At 38.7% G+C, this 15,701-nt stretch overlaps 1 protein-coding gene across 3 annotated transcripts in view; it reads left to right on the forward strand.

Moving 5' to 3' along the window:
* The window catches only part of SIAH1 (siah E3 ubiquitin protein ligase 1), a 30,515-nt gene extending 15,557 nt beyond the window's left edge, over positions 1-14,958 (forward strand). For 2 of the 3 annotated variants that reach the window (XM_080828155.1, XM_080828154.1), the window contains exon 2: positions 12,132-14,958. In XM_080828155.1, the coding sequence (XP_080684281.1) occupies positions 12,134-12,982 (849 nt within the window). In that variant the 5' untranslated portion in view covers positions 12,132-12,133 and the 3' untranslated portion in view covers positions 12,983-14,958. Of the gene's footprint in view, positions 1-9,024; positions 9,635-12,131 lie in introns of those variants that run through there. The other variant, XM_080828153.1, reaches the window with a different exon arrangement.
* The last annotated feature ends 743 nt before the right edge of the window (positions 14,959-15,701 follow it).

Consider the following 15,701-nt stretch of genomic DNA (forward strand, 5'->3'; position numbering starts at 1 on the left):
ATTAACAGTAAATTCATTCTACTTACAGGGGCATAGGGATAAGTGAGTTCTGCTTGTATACATATGCTGTTCCTCCTCCTTGGAGTCCTTCATGCTGTTTACTTGATTTAGTCATTCCTTCCAGAAATAACTTGAGTACCTGGTTTGGGCTGGGTACTGTCCTAGGTGCTGGAGACACAAGAGTGAGCAAAACAAACAGGGTCTATTCTCAGAGTTTCTCAGTGCAGAAGTTCAGGACCAAAAGTTTAATGGTTCAGGGATCCTGGGACTTCTCAAGACCCTTTGAGTGTCAAAACTGTTTTTCACAATAATGAGACAGGAGAGTACACTGGAGTTTCCCAGAGGCTACATGGCATGTGGCATCTTAATAGATTAAATGCAAAAGCAGGTAATGAATGTCCCATTGCATTGTATTGCATCAGACATTAAAAAGATGTGCAAAAATGTGAAACACATTTTTTTCCCTATTATGGAAAAGTTATTTTTCATAAACATTTAAAATGTCATTTTTACATTTAATGTAAATGTAATAGTAGTTTTATTTATTTTTTATCCTTTTTATATTTTTAAAATTAACATATAATGTATTATTTGTTTCAGGCATACAGGTCTGTGATCCATCAGTCTTACACAATTCACAGTGCTCACTGTAGAACATATCGTCCCCAATGTCCATTACCCAGCCACCCCATCCCTCCTACCCACCTCCCCTCCAGCAACCCTCAGTTTGTTTCCTGAGATTAAGAGTCTCTTATGGTTTGTCTCCTTCTCTGGTTTTGTCTTGTTTCATTTTTTCCTCTCTTCCCTTATGGTCCTCTGCCTTTTTTCTCAAATTGCACATATCAATGAGATTGTGATGGTAATTTTAAAATAAAGAAATACTTTAAAAAGTTTATTAGATTGAATTTCTAATATAGTAACTATCAGTACATATAAGCCACATGGACAAAAAGCTCTTTTGGATTCCTCAGTAATTTTTTAAAAGTACAAAGCAGGAAAGAGTAAGTTTGGTTTCCCCCACCCATGGCCAGATAGGTTTAAAGGGTTTAGAAGTCATAGGATCAGCTGTTCAACTTGAAGGCAGTCAGTAGACAATTTGTAAATGAGAGGGTATAACTATGTTCCAATAAAACTACTTCCAGAAACTAGCAGCTGGCTGTGGATGTAGTTTATGAACTGCTGGTGTAAAATGTACCTGGTACCAAAAAAGTCTGAGAACTTGAGTTATGAGTAAAAAGTTGGTGGTGTAGTCCAGAGGGAATAGGGGAGAAAATAGACAATAGTCAGAATTGCAAATGGTGACAGATATTGTAAGGATAATTAGAAGGGTCATCTGACCTTTAGATAAAGTGATCAGGAAAGGTACCTTAAAGGAGCTGACTTTAGTTAACTGGTTACTTGTTCAGGACTTAACTAGGTGTCATCTTTCTGTTCTGATCTTCCCTGGCTACATTAGAGATCCCTCTTGCATTGGGAGGGAAAAGGTAGTTTAATTAAATTTTTATTTTTACTTTGAAGGTTATTAGACTTAAATTCAGAAAAGATTAATTTTTCAAGTTGCATTAAAAAATATCCAAAGCATATTGGCTTAAAAGGATTGCGGAAGGGCCCCCTGAGTGGCTCGGTCAGTTAAGCGTCCAACTCTTGATCTCAGCTCAGGTCTTGTTCTTAGGGTTGTGAGGTCAGGCCCCATGTTGGGGGATTTAGATAGATGAATAGTTAGATAGATATATAGAATAGATAGATAGAGGAAATTATACAGCCTAGGTTAGAATATTGACCTAAGTTACATGACATTTAGCAAGTAATTTTTATCATTTTTCTTTTCTGAACATGAGAATTGGTTAAGATTTCTTCCAAGTTTAAAATTTTTGGTATGTTTGTTTGCTTTGCCTAGGATATCATTTGCCCCCCTCTGCCCATCCCTTCTGAGTCTTCCCTGATCAGATAAGCTCCAACTTCCATTATTTACTAGTTTATTATCTGAAACATATGTTTTATAAATTTATTTTCTCACCCATGTGGTAGGGTATAGATGCCTGACCTGGAAGCCCACTGAAATGGTGAAATGAAATCACAGCATTTGTAAACTTCTGAGGACAATACTTGGTATATACTAGGTATTTAATAAATATTTGGGGCAGCTGTTTTAATGAAAATGGAGGAAAGTCTCTATTTTGCCTTTTTATTTAGCTTGCTGACCCTGCAACCTGGTAAGACTATAGCAGCAAGAACAAAAGCAACGACAAACGGGCAAGGTCCAGTGAGAGGCATGGCAATTAGAATACGAAAACTCATCATATGAGGGGTTAGAGAAGTACAAGAGTGGGGGTGCCTGGGTGGCTCAGTGGGTTAAAGCCTCTGCCTTCAGCTCGGGTCATGATCCCAGGGTCCTGGGATCAAGCCCCATGTCGGGCTCTCTGCTCGGCAGGGAGCCTGCTTCCTCCTTTCTCTCTGCCTGTCTCTCTGCCTACTTGTGATCTCTATCTGTCAAATAAATAAATAAAATCTTAAAAAAAAAAAAAAGTACAAGAGCGGTTGTAGCCATTCCAATTTCAAGGAAAGGACAGGGAAACAGCCATTCCTGCTACCAAAATCTTGATTCTCTTGTTGGAGATTGAGGGTATCTACATAATTAAAAAATGCCTTACTATATCAGGCAAGTCATAAGGTAATTTTATCAACCGAAATTCATGAATTAGAACTTGATTTCTGGGGCGCCTGGGTGGCTCAGTAGCCCAGGTCATGATCTCAGGGTCCTGGGACCGAGCCCGCATCGGGCTCTCTGCTCAGCAGGGAGCCTGCTTCCTCCTCTTCTCCCTCTGCCTGCCTCTGCCTACTTGTGATCTTTGTCTGTCGAATAAATAAAATCTTCAACAACTTGATTTCTTTTGGAATGCAAATGCAAAACAAAGATTGAAATTGTGAGGAAAAAATATGTGACTGGAAGACAGATCCAACAGGGTCAGTATCAGAATTATGTACAGAAAAGAAACGAGTAGATGGGAAGGATCGAAGAATAATTAGGAGAGAAGTCCATAAAGGTGAAAGACTTGAATCTTTGGATTGAAAAGACTCAGCTAGTGTTTTGTTCAGCAAGTGCTGATGACATATACTTAGATGTTTTGGTGAAAAAAAAATTTTTTTTTTAAATTTTATTTTTAAGTAATCTCTACACCCTAGGCAGGGCCTGAACTCACAACCCTGAGATCAGGAGTTGCCTGTTCCACCAACTGCCAGCCAGATGTCCTGGTGAAAATTTCTTTGAAAAGAGTCTGACAAGCCAGGGAGAGAATGTTACCTGCAAAGGAATAAGAATAAAAACAGCATTAGATTTTTCATCTATATCATTACAAATATCATGGACAGAATTTATATAGTTCTCAGGGGAAAGGGGTGTGACTGGAATTGTAAACTTGTGCAGTTTCTGTAAGAGCTTCAGACTGCCAAGATTGAGACTCTTTGAAAACTTTCTTGAGGTATGGTGGCTGTGCCAAGAATATGAACCATAATTAAGGATTCAAGGGGAAAAAAGGGTGTCTTTTTTTTTTCTTAAAGTTTTTATTGTAATTCCAGTATAGTTAACATACAGTGTTATGTTTCAGGTGTACAATATAGTGATTCAGCAGTTCCATACATTACCCGGGGCTCATCATAACATGTGTGCTCCTAATCCCCAAGTATGGGTATTTTTTTTGTGACATAATTGTGAGAAATGAAATCAGAATGGTTGCAGTTAGGTTTCAATGATTGTTTTGACATGGTTTTGACATTTAATTTAATCTTTATCTTGGCAGGTGAGAAAGGGAAAATTGTACTATTAGCATGTTAAAAATGGGCTTGCCTTGTTTTGGGAGATGTTAGTAGCTTTATTCTTGATGTTAATAAGTTGTAGATTAGATGTGAAATAAAAATACCATGTAATAGCTAGTAAAATAGATTTGGGATATAGAACCATGCTGTCCAACAAAGCTTTCTGCAGTGAGGAAGACATTGTTACACTGTTTTGCATTCCCACCAGCAAAGTATGAGAGTTGTCCTCTGTGCTTATCAGTGCTTGGTACTGTCTGTTAAGTTTGGCCATTCTAGCTAGTTTTAGAGTTCTGATCCAGAAGTTTGGAGAACATATTAATGTTAATGGCAGATTATTTCTCCTTTGGTTTAAGAAAGGCAGTTGAGATTTCTTGGGACCTAAGGTGATGACTTAACACATAATTACACATGTTTGACTGTATCCTCAATGTCCTACCAACAAGACCCAACCAGTTCATAAAAAACACTCTGCCGTGGCTTGGTGCTGATACCATCTTCTTTATCCACCACTCCCCCAGCCCCCCACCAAAAGATGATGACGGTGCAGAGACTTTGCTGAGAAAATGGAAACTCTCAGACTGAAACTTTCTTAACCTCCAGCTTCCTGAGCTAGACATCTTCTGTCTTCTCTGTGCTTACTATGGAGAAAGTACGTCTTCTGAAAAAGTCTAGTCACTCTTGAGTTTGAGTCTTGAGTTTTGAATCCCCCATCACCAAGAATTTTATTTTATCACATTGCTCCATTTCTTGGGATTACTACCCTCTTTTCTGGACTCAGTATTCACTATATTCTGGTCTCTCCCATTTAAAAAAGTAAAAGAGGAACTATGTGGACAATTTCTCTGGGCCTTTCAGCCATTCTCTAACTTGCCTCTCCTCTCCACAGCCATGCTTTTTGTTAACACAGCATCCTATTCAGTCTCCTTTGGTCTGATTTGCACACCATATCCCCAAGGTTGCTTTTGCAGAGGTCACCAGTAACTTCTATAATGCCAACCCATGAACACCTGTTAAGCATGATCATACTTGACCTCTCAGCAGATTCCACATGGTTGACTGTGCCATTATTTTTACTGCTTCTTACCATAGATTTTTAAAATTATTTTTGTATTTGTTTGCACCTTTTACAAGATCATCATTTCTAAATTACTTAACTTTGATCCATTGCTTATTTTTAATTAAGTAAGAAGGGTTCATGGATGCTGTGTATTCCATGAATTCTTGCATGTTCGAGCAGGTCTGCTTGTTGTTGCCTTTTAATTTTTTTCTGATTACAGAAAGAGTACAAGTTCCCTATAAGCATATAATAAAGCATAATTTACTCTAATATTTGTACATGTGAATGTTTATAGATCTTCTTAAGTCTGTACCTTCCCTTGACTTCCGAGACACCACCCTCTCCTGCTTTTCTGTCATTTTCGCTTTCCTTCTGCGTTACTCAGGTTTTTGCTACTCATGTGAGCCTCACCATGGCAGTTGGCCAAACCCAGGGTTAAAAATGCAGAATCTTAGGCCCAGCTTCAGAATAATTCTGATTCTAAAACAGAACCTGCATTTTAATAAGATCCCTAGATGATTAGTAGGCACTGTAAAGTTTGGGAACTGTTGCAGTCTAGGGCCAGTGCCTCCCATCAGTGAACTCTTCAGTCTTTTAAATGTTGGGATTTTTCTTATTTTAGGCATGTTCCTCTTCCCTGTGATTTCAGATGGTATTGTGTGTTAACGCCTCCTCATCCGCACTCTGAACCGCTGTACATCTACTGCTGCTCTGCGTAGACCTCTCACAGGCATCTCACTCCCACTTAGCATTTCATCTGCTACTACATCGCAGTACCTACCATAGTGCCTAGTGGGTTCTAAGTCAGTATATGCTGTTTTTTTTTTAGTGGGGTGGAAGTCTCAAAATAGAGTGATTTCTGCAGTAAAAAGGCAAATGTATATTGCTTTACACATTTGAATTGGGGTTTGCACTTTCCTCTCCATTTACTGGGCTGTCACTTTTGTTCAGACTTTATTATAGCAGGTGTTTTACCAGATTATTGTCCTGGGCTTTCCCCATTTCAGATCACCAGTCTTACTAGATACATAAGTAACTCTTCTTCTATAGCGGCGGAGTTTTCAGAATTATCTTTTTTTTTGAAGATTTTATTTATTTATTTGACAGGCAGAGATCACAAGTAGGCAGAGAGGCAGGCAGAGAGAGAGGAGGAAGCAGGCTCCCCGCTGAGCAGAGAGCCCGATGTGGGGCTAGATCCCAGCACCCTGGGACCATGACCTGAGCCGAAGGCAGAGGCTTTAACCCACTGAGCCACCCAGGCGCCCCTTCAGAATTATCTTTAGGAAAATAGAGCTTTTAGGAAAATATGTACAATTTAAATTCCTCATGTTACTTTGCTACAGTTTTGGAAACTAAAAATGGTTGTTTAATTTTTTTCCTGGCATTATTGTTTTATAATGAAGTTTGATTTTTTTTTAACTTTTGGCATTTTAAGCTGTTAAATTTTTAAGACTTGCATTAAATTTAATTTCTTCAGTGTGTGAGAAGTAAATCTTAAAATAGAAATGAATCTTAAAAATAGAAATGATAACATTTTCTGCATAATATCCTCCACAATGTCAAATGTAGAAAGTACCTCTTTTGCAAAAAAGAGTTAAAGGATGAAAGCCCTTAAATGTTTTGAATGGAGTTTTATTTAACCCCTTGATTCCTAATAGAACAAATTCATAATCTGAACCTGTACTTTATCTTACAGTGAATATTATCATTTTTAGGAATAATTTTTGGAAAAGTAAAAGAGGGCTGGTGTTATTTGCATTCTTTTTTACTAAATTAAAAATGCAAATTTTTCACTTATTTTGATAGTTGTTTTCACAACTCAATCAGACTAATCTTGATAAAGCAGTTTATTTATTGTCCCCTTTGAAGAAAAAAATTGCTAAAAATTTCACATCTGTATCATGTGCAAGCATGTTGTTTGTAACGTGCTTTGCAATACACTGTGATCCTTTTTGCATGTGTGACTACATTTCTCCATTTTAAACCTTTATTTTGTAAGTAACTGTATTAGCTTCCTGTTGTCACTGTAACATAACACTGTCATAGGTTCAGTGGCAGGCCTTAAGGATGCAGACATCTTTGAGGGGGGGCATTATTTGCCTGCCATAGTAAACTTCAAAAAATAGTTGTTGTATATTACTAGGCATGAGGTATGACTAATCAGAGAAATTGTTCATCAGCCCTATAATAAAAAGAAACCAAGGTTCCCACGTGAAATCAAGAATAAAAGTTTAAGTCCATCCACTTTTAAGTATGCTAATGTGACAAAACAATGATTAATTGCTGTGAAATTACTGAGAGCATTAAAGGCTGATTATAAAATGTTTTGATATAGATTAAAGTCTACTTAGTAAACCAAATACCAAACTGGGCTTGAGATACAGGCTTTAGAAAGCTTAGGTAATAGGGCACTCTTCGTAAATTTTGGATTTTTGTTAACTTTGTATTTTATGGGCTTGTCTTTTACACTAAGACAAGCCTATAAAATACAAAGTTAACAAAAATCCAAAATGTAAGGTAATTTTTGTGAAATTTTAAGCTCTTTGTAAAACCATTGTAAATGTTCTGCCTAGTCGAGAAATTCACTAAGCTTTTATTATGCTAAACATTAGTTAAGTGGCAGTTAATCTTTGGCAGACATGTTTGATAACCTTTACAAACTCAGAATATCTTTTGGAACCTACACATTCTAGGTCTTTTAACTAATAGATGACCTCAAGCAAGGCAAGAAATTTCTGGAGGTGTTAGGTGAATACATATTTTGGGGTATGTACATATTTTGGGGTATGTACCTATGATATACATAAATTACCCAACTCACTTAATCCAGACAAAAGCTATGTGAGGCTGGAAATACTGTCCCAGTTTTATGGCTGAACAGGTGGTGAAGACTGGGTTTGAATCCAGCTGTGTGTAGGTGTGTAGGTGACTCCAGAATGCTTCCACTTTTATTGTCCTGACTCACTTGTTGAGAGGTTTGTCTGTAGGTTAATGGTTTTCAGATGGTGCTCTAAGACTCTGTAACAGATCCTTTGGAAGTTTGGGGAAAATGATTTTTTTCCCCCTGGAATCATTCCTTCCCTTTGACTTGTTTTACACATTTGGGTTCAGTTTTAACTGTTTGGCAAGAGTTTTCCCTACCTAAAACATTTAAAGTCTCCTGCCCTAGAAACCTGAAACCTCTGTAGAATATTTATTAGAAAATAAATATGTAGGTAGTAATAATTGATATTTGTCAGTGACAGACTTTATCTAATTTCAGTGATATTTCTATCCCTAAAGGTGTTTTGTGTAGCCTAATATTAAAATGAGGCTGAAGTGTTTGAACCCACTATTAATAGGGTTGGGAAGTTATTAGAATTAAAATTTGATGTGGAAAGTGGGTAATCTGTAACTTACTGCCCAGGGTTCATTCCCACTACCAGCTCCTACTGCATTTAAAAGCTGCCCTGTAAGCATGATGTAATGACAGGTTAAACCCCCAAGTGTACTTCCTGACGCAGTGCAAATCTGAGGCCCAAGACTTTATTGGGGCACGGTTAATACTTCTTTAAAAACAAAACAAGCTTCTGTGTTTAATGAGGCCGTTTAAGAAGGTTTTCCCAGAGTGGGAGGAGAATGTAATCTCGGTTTGGAGGTTGGAGTTTGTTATGGTTATATACTGTTTACTACTCTCCCTTCAGTCTTTTTTCTTTGAAGGGAGAGGAGTTTGAAGTATGGTGCCAAAGGGGGTAGAAGTGGAGGAGTGAGTTAGAATTGAGGAAATATGGTAGTCGACTCCCGGTAAATAGCAAATGAAGTGCAGAGAACTGTGTTCACACGGTTAACCAGGAGAAGAGCACTTGTTGGGCCATATATGTCCCATATACTCTGTGTAGGTCTTAGATTGAAATCATACAAAATTGCCAGTATCTGTTTTGTTCCACAGAAAGGAATGTTTCAACCTAAATATAAGCATGTGGAAATGCTGAAGTCGCAGTGTCGTTGGGGGTCGAGGGTAGGGTTGGAGTTGCGGCCACGCAGTGCGGTGCGGGGGAGCCGCCTGGGCTGGGAGGGCGGAGCTTGCGGGCGTGCCCACGGCTTCAGCCCCTCCCCGGTGGACCCTGCCCAGCCAGCCCCGCCCCACGTTAGCTGCAGCTGGGTGCAGCGAGCCTGGGGCTGGCTGGCGCTGCGGGCTGGAGCAGACTTTCCCAGCAGCGGCCAGGCACCAGCCGTGGGCTCCGCGTGTCTCTCCTGGCGGGCCGGACCCTGTAGTGGCTCCAGAGCTGGCTCCGAGGGAGCTCTTACTGCAGCCTCCTCTCACCTTACAGTCCCGTCCTTCACCCAACCTGGCTAGCTAACGAATGTGGGGAAGACAAACTTCCAAGACAGACGGTTTAGGGCCCAGCGGAGGACAGCTCAGTGATGGCGCCCATTTTTGGAAACGCAGGCGAATTTGAGCTCGCAGGGAGGTGTGGTCGACTCCTGTTGGGACGGGAGAGCCTTCATTTCTCTGCTGCTGCGGTAGCGGTGCCTCGGAGTGAATGGAATGTGTTATAGGGCAGGACACTTAAAACTTCGCGTCTTGAAAACTTGAACTCGGACATGATTAGGAACAGAAGGTGTCCAGGAGGAGACTCTGTTAAAAATCGTATTTGCTTCTGGGGGAAAGGCTATGAGCTACCTGACTTCTCATGACCGGGAAGTCTCCCTTACCTTTTCTGTACTCTTGGAGGGGCGTCTTGCTCACATGTTTACCAGCAGCTGGGACAAGGAAGAGAAAAGGTATTGACATTAATAGTCTGGGTTGCTTAAACTGTGAAACGGGAAAGTTCTTGTAAGCCTGTGGAATCTGGATCAGGGAGTGGCTGCAATGTAATTGAGCTCAAATTTGCGGTGCTATTTTTTTTTTTTTTGATCTGCTGTACTTTTCTGTTTAAACTAAGCTTCAGGGGGGTGCCTGGGTGGCTCAGTGGGTTAAAGCCGCTTCCTTCCGCTCATGTCATGATCTCAGGGTCCTGGAATGGAGCCTCGCATCGGGCTCGCTGCTCAGCAGGGAGCCTGCTTCCTCCCTTCTCTCTCTGCCTACTTGTGATCTGTCTGTCAAATAAATAAACAAAATCTTAAAAAAAAAGAAAAAACAAAAAACCAAGCTTCAGGTTATGTCATCACTCCTGCAGGGTTGTCTAAAGACACTTGAGTCCTTGGTTCCTACTGCAGAGCTGTTATGTGGTTTGGGTTCTTTTTGTTTGAAGATGGAGCTGGGTTCTACCTTTGGAGCTTTGGGAGGTTTTAGTAGCTGCTGTCCTGTAATACCTCCATTCACAAGAAATACCGGCCTCATTTCACTTGTTTTCAGTCTTTAGATAGGGATTTAAATTGTGCTCTCTACAGTCTTTGGAAAAATAATAAAGATATATTTTAATATAAGCATGTTAACATAAACGTGTTTAACAGAACATGATTGATGCTCGACGTACAGCTATTTGTTAAGGTTTGGAAATGGAATGACAGTGCTTTTCTTGCTTGTATTTTCCTGGTTTTAGTATGTTGAATACAAACTGAGTTCACTGCCCCTTAATGTGATTAGCTTGTTTTGGTTTAGTGATTTGAAAAGGCATTGGTGATTTAGACTGTTTCGTGCTCAGGGAACCACTTTCTAATTCTCATGTTGCTTTTAAGTGAATGGTATAAAATGGACCATGAAACAGGCATACAGCATAGACATGGGGCATTTTGGCAATGCTATGCCCTTTGTTTCTAGGTGATGGAAAGTGAGTGGATCATCAGCACAAAGAATCCAACACCTGGGTTTTACATTATTTCAGATGATGAAAATTGATTCCTGTTGTCCCTAAGTCCATGTGGTAAGCCACATTATGATGGAATTCTGTACTTTTGTAAATTCCTGAATTGTAGAATATTAACTTTAGTTGACAGTGGAATTAATCTGTTTTTTTGGAGGGGGGTGCAGCTTCAACCCTCACTTGAGGTGTCTTCGAGTAATCTAGAACTCAAGTTGCATTTATATGGCACATTTTTTCAAAGTCACATTCTTTGCAACAGAATAACAATTATAATTGAGAAACCATTAAATTTGAAGCATTAAAATTTAATATTGTTAGAAATATGGCTTATATAGTTATTGGGAATATACTCTTAGGACTTAGAGTGATCTTTTGTTATCTCTGAGACAAATATGGCCTGTCATATCCTAGCAAAGATAGTTTCCTGGGGAAGATGTTTGCTTTATCTTCATTTAGCCTGACAAGCTAGTTACCTTGTCATTTCTTCTAGGTGACATTTATGTCTTAAATAATATTTATTACTGTGCTGATGAATGCTTCAGCAACACTGGTGAACCCTAGGGTACAAGGAATTCTTAACCTGTTCACTATATTGTCCCCAGTGTTGTGTGTGTCTCTCTGGTGCTTTTATCTTTATTTACCTTATTTTCTGGCTCTTTCCCTTTGCAACTTATATCTGATTTGTTTTGTGGAATGGAAGTAGAGTAGAGAGATGTACTTTCCCTAAGTGTCAGACTAAGAACTTTTGAAGATGGTCTTCCATTTCTCTTCTCTTCGTCACACTTTTGAGTTGGGGGTTACTAATCAGTAGGAAATATGATTAATGCATAGCTGATGTTAATATTCTAGGGGAAGACTTACTAGATGAAAATGAAGATAGGAGGGCAGCAGACCCTTCCCCTGGTGACCTTCTCCCATTCCCTAAATCTACATCTAAAGCAGATTTCTGTTTACCATTACATGGAGTTAATCAAAACTAATATCTTGCTGACCCTTTGGATTACTTGTGACTCCCTGTAACTGTTGGGAGCTGACCCAGAATGGGAGAGAAATAGATTAAGCAGGGGAGTTGAACACAGAGTGGGAGGGGAAAGTTCAGTAAAAATGGATTTGATTGAACTTAAGCTACTTAACACAGTTTCTTCCGTTGTTGATGGTCCGGTTTCTGTTTCAGCATTTATTCCATGTTGTCTAGTTCACCCAAGCAGATTTTTAATATTTTTTTAAGAAAGGGAGTTCTACATGTGTCCTGGACATTTTGATAAAAGAGATTTTATCTGGCGTACAACTCCTTATAATCAAAATGCATAATTTGTGTAATTTATGGTTTTTTAAATCCTTTAGCCTTTTGCTCACAGTACATTTTGCATGAAACTTAAGTATTTCTGTCATGTCAGCATTATTTATAAAACAAGTGATAGTTGTAATTCTTTTTCTCTTGCCTCCTTTTATTTTTATTTATGTTTTGGTTACAGAAATGAGCCGCCAGACTGCAACAGCATTACCTACTGGAACTTCGAAGTGTACACCGTCCCAGAGGGTGCCTGCCCTGACTGGCACAACTGCATCCAACAATGATTTGGCGAGTCTTTTTGAGTGTCCGGTCTGCTTTGACTATGTGTTACCACCCATTCTTCAGTGTCAGAGCGGCCATCTTGTTTGTAGCAACTGTCGCCCGAAGCTCACATGTTGTCCAACCTGCCGGGGCCCTCTGGGATCCATTCGCAACTTGGCTATGGAGAAAGTGGCCAATTCTGTACTTTTCCCTTGTAAATATGCCTCTTCTGGATGTGAAATAACTTTGCCACACACAGAAAAAGCAGACCACGAAGAGCTCTGTGAGTTTAGGCCTTATTCATGTCCGTGCCCTGGTGCTTCCTGTAAATGGCAAGGCTCTCTGGATGCTGTAATGCCCCATCTGATGCATCAGCATAAGTCCATTACGACCCTACAGGGAGAGGATATAGTTTTCCTTGCTACAGACATTAATCTTCCTGGTGCTGTTGACTGGGTGATGATGCAGTCCTGTTTTGGCTTTCACTTCATGTTAGTCTTGGAGAAACAGGAAAAGTACGATGGTCACCAGCAGTTCTTTGCAATTGTACAGCTGATAGGAACACGCAAGCAAGCTGAAAATTTTGCTTATCGACTTGAGCTAAATGGTCATAGGCGGCGATTGACTTGGGAAGCTACTCCACGCTCTATTCATGAGGGAATTGCCACAGCCATTATGAATAGTGACTGCCTAGTCTTTGACACCAGCATTGCACAGCTTTTTGCAGAAAATGGCAATTTAGGCATCAATGTAACTATTTCCATGTGTTGAAATGGTAATCAAACATTTTCTGGCCAGTGTTTAAAACCATTGCATTCAATTTCACAGAGAATAAGGCACCCATCTGCCTGTCAACTTGAAACTTTTGGTAGGTGGAAGCTAGACACATGAAGGTAAATAAAAGGAAAGGCTGTTAAATACAGGAAACAGTTGCATGTAGTAACACTAATATATTTAAAAATAAGTCAGCAGTAAACCACTGAAAAAAAAATATATATACACCCAAGATGGGCATCTTTTGTATTAAGAAAGGAAGCATTGTAAAATAATTCTGAATTTGTGTTGTAGATTGACTGTACTGTTGAAAAATACTGGGTTTTTGTTTTGTGTGTGTGCTGCGAGCTGCGTGTGTGTGTGTGTGTGTGCGTGCGTGTTCCCGTATGCGTGTATGTGTGTGTGGGGGGGGTTTTTTTGTTTTTGTTTTTTTTTTCCTCCTTTAACCGACAAGCCATGTTGAGTGGTCTTGGACCACTGCTTTTCCCCTTTGTGAGTCAATACATAGTGCTGCTGTGTGTGTATATTTTTTTTGTGTGTGTATTTGCTAATTTTTATTAATTCTAGTTTTTCATTAAATAAATTTGACTTTCTTTTCTGTAATTCAGGTTTTTCCTCACTTTTTTTTGTATCTTTTTAAAGTTAGTGTCTTTTTGATATGCATAATTGTTTATGGTAAAGTTTATATACATATGTGTTCAATATGTATTTTCTTTTCCCACATTAATCAGTTCATTAGAAATATTTTACATTCAACTCTTTTGAGAAGATAGGAGTTCCAGAAAGGAAAGGTAACAGCAGAATTATCAGAAGCTATTTAAAGCAGTTGTAAGATGGTCTCTGTCTCTCTTTTCTCCAGCTGAGTCATACCTTTGAACTTATTCTTTGAAAGATTAGGGAATACTGATTTTTTTTTTTAATACTGGAAAAAAAAAATCAGGCTTTTTTCCCCCTCCAAATATCTTGGACAAATCACATGTTTAAAATTTGTTCTTGTATTTATTGGTTTTGCAGAAGAAGGCATCGTCTTACAGTATTTGTAATCAAAAGCAAATCATTTGTTTAAAAGCAGTTTGCAAAAAATGTTTTTGGTCTTTTATAATTCTCATTAAAAGAATATCTGGCAAATTAAAAACTTTTATGTGTTTGCTTTAGCTCTGTTTGATTTTTAATATCCAAAGTTATTTTCCTGTTCAATTCTGTATTTTATAACCAAAAACAGTATGCTGTATTTTGAAGTGTGATAGATTTATTCTAAACAATGGGTATATGGTCTCTGGTTATATGGAGTCTTGATTTCTTCTCCCTTGCTGACATTTTTATCCTCACAATTTTGGTAGGAGACTAATTTAAGTTAAAATGCTGATCTCTTTTTTTCCTATTTAAAAAAAAACCAACAGTAAGAGTTAGTATTTCATAGCCTAGTGATGATGAGCCTGGGCCTTAAAGCAGCCTTCCAGGGACCTATGTGCCAGTTGTAGCTCTAGCCCACTTCTTAGGTATGGGACCTTGGGCTCCTGTTTCCTAATGTGTAAAATAGGGTTAATTATGGTAGCTCCCCAAGGGGTTAGATGGGATACCAGTAAGTTACCTAGAACAGTGCTTTGCAGTAATAAGCACCCAACAAACGTTAGCTGCTATTAAGCTTTTAACTAGCACCATACTGATAACTGTTGCTAATTACCCTGAGGCCCTAACAAGATTCTGAAATTGCCTTCTGAATGACCAAAGATCATTTTATTTTGTGTGGCTTTTATGGGTACACTAAACTTACTAGAAAGTCAGTTAAAATTAATTTGGACTACCCTCTTATCCCACCAGCAGTTCTGGATAACAGAATTTACTTCCGTTAACCATTTTCAGAATGAAGATTTGTGTAGTCTCTTTCCCTACCTAACCATTATTTTTGAATTATCACATGCTCGTGTAGCCATTTTTGTGGTGAAAGGGAATACATCAACCACAAATGTATATTTTGGTCTCTTCCTGTTAGCATGTGTGTTTAGAAAAGCAGTTTTTCCCTTACATTTGATGTATTAAATACTTCTGCAGAGGTAATATCATTTTGTTTTTACAATATTTTAAAGTGTTTCTTGGATTATGATAGTAGTATATGCTCAGTGTAGGGTCTGGAAATTAGAAAAGAGCACACATGAGATCTCTGGAACTCTGTCCATTCAGAGATGAATGGGAACATTTTTATTTTTCGAGTCCTTTGTGTATTTACTTCTGCTTACACATTTATCTTGAAATCATGTAATTTTGTGACCCCCCCACCCCCACCCCATGCCCTCACATGTAACTTTAATAATCTTGGAGAGACATGGTTTTGGGAAAACTTAATGATGAGGATTGACTAGAATTTTAGCCAGTTTTCCTGATGTTAGATACCGCTTTGTCCAGATTGTCCATGTAAATCTTTTCTGGCTATTTATAACCTGTGAACATTTCTCATTATATTCTTGGGATACTTTTATCCGCTTTCTGGAGAGGTTCCAGTGGACACTTAAGAGTAGTGGTGTGAAGGACTTTCCCTTTCATTGTAACCTCAAGTTTTGCTAATTTGTGCAAATTAAGATAGTAAATTTTGTGTTTGACATCTAATAAGTTCATCTTTGTTAACTATATTTTAAGCCCTCTTTGTATTCTTGGTCTGTAGGGATGATGAGATCTATAGCCACATTTCTTGGTTCACTTGAGATCTTAAATCATCCTT

The sequence above is a fragment of the Martes martes genome (assembly GCF_963455335.1).
Source record: "Martes martes genome assembly, chromosome: 17".
Taxonomy (NCBI): domain Eukaryota; kingdom Metazoa; phylum Chordata; class Mammalia; order Carnivora; family Mustelidae; genus Martes; species Martes martes.